A 7,949-nucleotide genomic window follows, 5' to 3' on the forward strand; every position below is an offset into this window, starting at 1 on the left:
CGCAAAAAAGAGCGCAAAGAGCTCACACCACAAGACGCCAAACAGCCTCCTGAGACTACTACCCTCCTCCGCCTCTCCCTCCCTGGGCTAGTCCAGGGGAGATAGCCCCCGTCGAGGGGGTAACACCGCACAAGTCCGCGCCCTTCCACAGCACTGGGTCTAAATTGAAAAGTACTCAAACGGGAATGTATGTATGTATGTATGTATGTATGTATGTATGTATGTATGTATGTATGTATGTATGTATGTATGTATGTATGTATGTATGTATGTATGTATGTATGTATGTATGTATGTATGTATGTATGTATGTAACATATATAAGTGACCGACACTCGCATACACCAGTGAAATGTGACAGCAGTACTAGGACTCCGGGGGGGTCCGTAGCGCTTTGCTGATTATAAGCGATATAATATAAACAACATAGCACATATTAGTTACATGTAAAGTGCAATAAAGGTGTCTAAAGTCGTGGTGAAAGGCGCTGCAGGTTGATTGAGCCCCGCCGCTACCTCACCCTGGCCCGCCCGGCCGTCGTACCTACCTGCCGTACAGCGTACACGCCCGCCTTGGGTCTCGGGTGTGCTGTACACGTCGCGACATCCCCGGACGCGAACACCTTTTGCTTTCAACAGGCGGGTGGAAGAGCGGCGGGTGGACGAGTGGACGGGTTGACCAGGGTTACCCGGAGGGGCAGGGTGGAGGAGGAGAAAGAGGAAGACAGCTTTCGCTCCTGAACACAACTGGGGTTCTCCCAGGTTAGGTCAGGAGTGATAGGTGATAGGTTAGTTTAGGTTAGTTTAGGTTGGGAGGTCTAGCAGGTTAGCCGTATAGCCGTCACCACGTAAGTCAAAGAGCGGACACACACATACTCCCTCCCCTCCCCTCCCTCCCCTCCCCCCCCTCCCCGCCCTCGCACCTCCCCCCCCCTCCCCTCCCCGCCCTCGCACCTCCCCCCCTTCCCTTCCCCCTCCTCCCCTCCCCCCCCGCCCTCGCACCTCCCCCTCCCTCCCCTCCCCTCCCCCTCCTCCCCTCGCACCACCGAGGGGCCCTCCTCGGACTGCAACTTGTCGTTGATGGACAGGAAGCCAGCAGAGTCTGTTAGCAGTTGGAATTTGAGGTTTGAGAGTTAAGGACTGATGATTAAAAAGTGACCTACTGTACATACTGCGCTCAGGATGGGCGGGGATTCTTCCAGCTATTCACTATCACTATCACCATCACTATCGTGTAATTTGGTAGTTCCCTGAGAACTCCCGCCTTCCCAAAACACCACACCTCGCACCTGTCGGAAGACCTGTACGGCGCAACCACTGAGCCGGGCTTGCTTCGGTACACCACAGGCATTCGTCGTACGGCACCCGCTTGCCACTCCGGAGCAGTAGCTCGTTAGCTTTAACCCTGCATATGTATAGGTGAAACCACGTGGCTGTAGTAACAGTTAGCCGTTAGCGGTTGGCGGTTAGACGCGTTACCCGAACATCAAAAAAACACAAAACCCCTCTCCTCAGCTTTCGTCGTACTTGTTGTGCGTCTCCCTCATCTCTTTCCCTTTTGAAATCTATACAGGCCTGCTTCACAGGCGGGGGGGGAGGTAAGAAATGTACCCTACCTACCCACCTCCTCTTGTAACGCCTACTAGACCCGGTAGAAGGAACACAAACTGGAAAGAGAAGCTGAAGCTGAGAAATACGGTTTGAAAAACTGTGTTTAATTGCCTTGTCGTGCTGAAGTTAGTCTGACATTCTACGATGCGTGTCTGTGTGTGTGTTTATCTGCGTGTATGTGCGTGTATGTGTGTGGGCAATCAGAGCAAATTGAAAAGAGATAAAACTCGCTGCCGGATTTTGCCGTAACGGCCACAAAAGCATCACGTCACAAGTCATCGACGAAGCCATCCCGATAACTTGTCGTCTTAAAGTCTAACCCTCAGCAAAACGTCCCCCGCCCTCTCACTTCCGTACACACACGTGACATACATACATCACAAACCAAACAATAACCAACTAAAGGAAGTAAACCGACCATCAAAACCCACATATCAGCTGGCATAGCTCAGTTGGATAGAGCACCCGTTTAGTAAGCGGGAGGTCTCCAGTTCGAATCTGGATGTCAGCAGACATATTTTATAGGTAGGTGGCTGGCAGAGGTGAAGGCCTGACTTCTGCTACCGGAGTGTTTCAGTTCTATTCCGTCTGCCGACCTCACGGGTGTGTTTGAGAGGTAATGAAATGGGAGGTGGATCCCCCATCACATGGACGGTGTAGGACATGATAATATCAACTTGCGAGCTGACCAGGAACCAAATTGAGGCGCCGTTGATCCGCTAGATTTGGTTGGATGCTGGTGGTGAGTTGCCGAACCCAAAGAATACACTCTGAAGTCGGATGGGGTGAACGGATTAGGGTGCCCCTCTAGCAGGGGAGAGCAGGGAACTGCCTCGGGAAAGGGGGCCGCTGGTAAAGCTTAACCACCCTGTAACAACATACATACATACATACATACATACATACATACATACATACATACATACATACATACATACATACATACATACATACATACATACATACATACATACATACATACATACATACATACACACTCGCATGGCCCATTGGGTCATTAAGGGACACTCACTCGACGACGGCGTCCCCAGATCGCACCTCTACCCCCCTCTGAGTCAGCAGCTGCCGTGCAAGCCGCCGTACATGGGGCGGGTGGCCTGGCAGCAGGCCGCCCCGGCAGAGGAGGCTGCCGCGCGGGAGATGGGGGGGGGGGGGGAGCGGGGACGGAGGATGGGGCGACAGTCTGTGTGTGTGTGTATGTGTGTGTGTTTTGGGGGTAAAGGCAAAATTGGGTTGAAAGGAGGATAGGGGGGAGCTTTGTCGTGGTACGAAAGCTACCTTGAAATCGCCCTCCTCCCCCGCCCTGCCACATTACCCACCCCCATCTCCACCTCATCTAGGTTACACCCCCCCTCCCCACCCCCCATCACCCGCCATCACCCGCCTACCATACGGTGACGGACGCTCGTTCCGCCGCCCAACCTCCCCGCTGTCTCTCCTCCTGCCCAAAACCCAGCCAGCACGACAACCCAGTACGAAACAGAGTACGACATACAGTGCGACAAAAAAGCGATACCCGGGGTCCACGGGAGTTGCGGAAGAGGGGGCGGGGGGACGAAGGGGGTGTGTGGAGGGAGCCTGTTTGGGTTTGTTGGCCAACACGACCACGACATGAGACGACGAGGAGGACTATCTCGAGTGTGAGGCTCGGAAGACGTCAGCATGGTATGTGGTAAAACCTTGTCTGCCTGCATGTATGTATACCTATGTCTGTCTATCTGTCTGTCTGCCAGTCAGTCTTTCTCTCACTTTGCCTGTCCACCCGTATGTCAGTCCATCAGTCAACCAAGGCCTGAGATTACCTAATTAAGAGTACGGACAAATGGAGGACTTGGAGACATACACACACATACAAACACACACACACACACATGCCGTGACGTTTCCCTCATCGCGGCTCAGATCATTATCATTCATACATGTGTCGTGCGGAAGTGTATGTGTGTGTTTGTGTGTGTATGTGCGTGTGTGTGTGTGTGTGTGTTCAAAAAAATAGATATGGGATTTGAAACAAATCAATGGGAAATTCGTTGAGCACGAATACAATGTCAGTTGGACAATCAACATGACGATTTTGCAGTAGAAGAGAGGGAGGACTAACGTACCTCGAGCCGGTGCCGTACAGCGGCCGCCAGCTCGACTCCCCCCGCGCCCCCGCCAACAATACACACACGCAAGAGAGGCTCCCCGGCGCCTGAAGACGCAAGGGCTAGGGCTAGGGCAAACAAAAGGAGAGGGAATCAGATAATGGTGACCATGATATTGATGATAATGGCGGCGATGATAATGATGGCGATGATGACGGTGGTGCAAAAAGCAACGAGACAACTGCCAACACGCCGCCAGCGGTACAAAGCCGGGTTGCCGCAGCGCATGCATGTGATGCGAACGGCCCTAGTATTATTTCCGTTGATCACCTTGGACGACGTCGAGATCCTCGTGACTTGGCTGTAACGCCTCCGCCTCCGCCGCCGCAGCAGCAGTAGCAGCAATATCAGTGGCAGCAGCAGCAGCCCTATATTTGTTGCAAGTATAAATAAAGGCGCCGGCGATGTGATAGGTGGATGAGGTGTTGTGTATCGTTGGGCGGGGAAAGGGTGGCGGAAGGTTGTTTCGGGTTTTACCTCGAGGACCTCCCGGGGATGTCTCCCCCCCCCGCGCCCTACCAGCACTACATTATACACTCATGTCGCTGGCACCTCAGGATATCGACAGTATGGGAGGACAAAGGACACCCAGGACCATAAAAACACATCCTGATTTCTTGTCTTTTTTTACCTGTGTATGTCTGTCCGTCTGTATGTATGATGTGTACGGGCTGTGTGTTTATGTGACCGCCGTACACTTGTCGTGTATGTACACTATGTTTCTCGTCCGGGTTGCAACTAACTCCCGGCCGGCCCACGCTCCCCTTTTGGAGCCAAACCAACCACAGCGCCACACACGCACACGCATACCCCTCACCTACCTGTACCTTTCCAGCAGCTGCTCGTACTGCCGTACAAAGCTGCACGACACAACAAAGGATGGAGAACCGAGTGTGCGGTGCATGTCAATGTCCGTATGTGTGAGGGGCCCCTGAGAGGTACGTCTTAGTCACATACATACTTACTTACTTACGATACCCTTAGTGCGCCGAATCTGGCTTCCAAAAGACGGAAGGAGTTTCCTTTCAGATACATACATACCGACCCCGCGACTTGAAAATATCTATCATACATCAGTGTATCAAAAACAGGTGACCTGCACTTATCGCGTCCAGGCGTGTGCCTTTTCATTTCCTTGTGTTTTGATACTCTCCCTCCCTCCCGCTGCCAGAGGGCTCACAACCCAACTCCGGAGAAGGGCCGACAACGCTATACCCAAAAACCTTAGGCTGCGAAAACCTAAAACCCCTAAAACCAGCAATAAAACCCTTAAAAAGATCTAGCGCGGCATCTACTCCTCCCCCCAACCTCCGGCATTACTCCCCCCACCCGCAGGGCACCTCCCCCCACCTCACCCCTCACCCGTCAATGGGTTTCACGGGCGTGGCATGCTCGTCCACCCCTGGTACAGCAGCGCGCCCCGGCGCGATACCAATATTGATCGATAGCACGTCGTACGGCACAGGCTGTGGAACTACCCCTGCGGCCACCGGCGGCGCCGGCGTTGCCTTCTTCACACCTTCCTCACCACCGTCGCCGAAGTATACCTTGCGAGCCTTCCAAGTAACATGCAATGTACGACAATGGCCATGCCGTACGGCACATCCTTAACACGTCGCCTAATTCCGTCTCGTCATTCTCATTTTCGTGTTGTTGCAGATGCAGATCGTGAGGGCGGGCAGTGCGACCGACATAAAGACGGGCAAACTAGTACACAGACAGCAAAAACAAGCGCAAGGAAAGGGGAAAGGGGTAAAAGGGGAAAAGATCGGCTTTCATAAACCGAAAACCGCCGCCGCCGCCAGCGCTGCGTCTGCATCCGCCGCAATGGCTCCCTCCCGTCCTCCTTCCCAACCAAAACACACATACACACACGTACACACAACAACCCCAAGATCCCATCCCAACCTAAACTTCCCCCAAAAAATCCCCTAATTGAACTTAAAACCCGTTTAAAACCCTTCTCACCCGGATATCGACCCAGGTAGCCTCTCCCAGAACCAATCGCGCCCCGGCGTATGATGCCAGGCGCTGCAAGTCAATATGACATTGGCCGTACGAGTAAAACCCAGATGCCCAGCCTGGCAGCATGCCGCTGTATGGCGTGAACCTCCCACGATTGATCAGTGTCAGGCGGTGCTCGTTGCCGTAGCCGCCGCTACTGCTGCTATTACTACTGCTGCTGCTGTTGCTGGAATTTCGGTTATGGCGGCTGTTACGGTTGCAGTTGCGGTTGTAATGTCCAAAGGCTCGCAGCACCTCTACGTGGCTGTGACCCCCGCCTAGCAGCACCAAATCCTGGAGGTGTGTGTAAGTATGTACGTACGTATGTATGTATGCATGCGTAGGTGTACAGGTGTATGGATGGAGGGCCGGGTAGTAACACGTAGGGGGGCATCAGAGGTAGGGGGCACAGCTTGCGGGGCGTGGCGGGGGATGGGGGATGAGAATTTGGAGTCTAGGGGACGTGCTTGGAGATCTGACCATTTGGGGCTTCGGCGCAGTTTCTAAAGCTTTCAAAGAGGTGCTGCAGACGGTGAGTGAGCCCGGATTTCCCTGGGATTGGAGACAGACAAGAAATAACAAGAGAGAACCACGGACCATAAATAACTGTTCAAAAGAGCGGACCTGCGGGTGGAGTCTACGTGGCGGGAGAAGGGGATGTGAGGGAGAGGAGGGGGTGAGGCAGGAACAAGGTGGGCAAGCAGCAGTAGCAGCTAAAATTGGGCGAGGGAAGTGCCGGATGCTGTAATGTACGGCTGCCTGAGCAAGTGCGCTTTGTATTCTGTAAGCGGGTAGAACAAAAGGAGGACGCCCGGAAATGTAAATGTCACAAACTTTCAGCAAATGCATCGACAAAAGCATGCACGAACTGCGGGGCGGGGGGCGAACATAACAAGTCTTCAAGCGGGAATGCCCAAGCACGTCTTACACACGCACCTTGATAGTCATTGGGCAAACGTGGTCAAATAGCGGACAGACGTCGCGAAAGTGTTTGTCCTATCTACGTGATTTATGACGGAGCCAGAACTATGCAAGCAAAGCATCCTAAGCACGCGTCTTTTTTTATTCGACACTATACGTAATGTTTTGAAAGACAGTATCAGCAAGTAATGGCAGGTGTCGCAAAAGCGTTGGTTATGCGATGGTTGACGACGGAGACGTCGCAAACTTGTAATCGCGAGGGCCCACGATCACCAATCCACGATTAAGGCACAACCAAGTTATGCGTAAATCGGTAATCTGGCTGGCAAACTGCATATGGAATGACCGCTACGTTTTTGACTTTGTTCAACGTGTCGGTTGATTGCAACGAACGTTTTGTCAGCGGTTTCTCAACTTCGGATTTTACACAAATACCAAGAACCCTACAAATGTCGGCTTTCTTTCGGGATGGCTCCGTCTCTGCTCCCGGCCACTGTCTCTGTTATGGAAATTTGAAAGCAGGCAAATCCCCGCCTTACACTACCAAGTTCAAACTTCCTAATCTCCTATCATAACCCCTCATCTCCTTTTTCAGTTCTTCTTTCTAGCTCGTCGGCTCATGAGCCTCTTAGATCGTTTTTGGGGCCGTACAAGCCCAAGAAGCGTCAAACCCCAAGGGGACGACAACGACTATGGGACTCGCCTCAATAAAATTGCTTGGATCCGGTTGCTTGGATCCGGCTGCAAAACATTCACACACAACAACATAAACACACTCGCGAGGCACGAGGAAAGCTATTCCAGCCGTCCATTGCCACCACCACCACCACCACCACCACCACGCAACATCCCCCTGCTGCCCGCACGGCCGCAGCCACGGCTGCTGTCCTACCGCTCCACATGAGAGCCCTACGCTTCATGTCACCCAACCGTTACATTACAACTCCGCCACTGCCGTACAACGCCGTACAATGCCGTGCCAAACCTTTTCACTCGGACCCTGCCGCTGTTGCTAAATTAACTACTTCTCCTCCTCCTCCTCCCCACATCAACACACCTGCGCTTCCACCTCCCAACACACACACCCCTTCTTTCCCCCTGCCAGCACACACACATGAAAAACAAACAAGCCAGCCAATAAACGGACAAACATACACGGCAACCACCTCCTTAAAACAGCAACCACCTCTCGAGACCCCAACATGCCATCATCTCAGGCAAGAGTGAGCTAAAGCCCTGCTCCGCC

At 53.0% G+C, this 7,949-nt stretch overlaps 1 protein-coding gene across 1 annotated transcript; it reads right to left on the minus strand.

Annotated features, from left to right (window-relative positions):
* Positions 1-1,736: 1,736 nt before the first annotated feature.
* VOLCADRAFT_97779 (uncharacterized protein) lies at positions 1,737-6,730 on the minus strand (the record flags this gene model as incomplete). Its single annotated transcript, XM_002956713.1, has 6 exons — positions 1,737-1,778; positions 2,670-2,757; positions 4,600-4,638; positions 5,141-5,258; positions 6,407-6,419; positions 6,719-6,730. 6 exons carry the CDS (start codon positions 6,728-6,730, stop codon positions 1,737-1,739), a joined length of 312 nt encoding a protein of 103 aa, XP_002956759.1.
* Between the last annotated feature and the right edge of the window lie 1,219 nt (positions 6,731-7,949).

The sequence above is a fragment of the Volvox carteri genome (genome assembly GCF_000143455.1).
Source record: "Volvox carteri f. nagariensis unplaced genomic scaffold VOLCAscaffold_64, whole genome shotgun sequence".
In the NCBI taxonomy this organism is placed as follows: Eukaryota; Viridiplantae; Chlorophyta; class Chlorophyceae; order Chlamydomonadales; family Volvocaceae; genus Volvox; species Volvox carteri.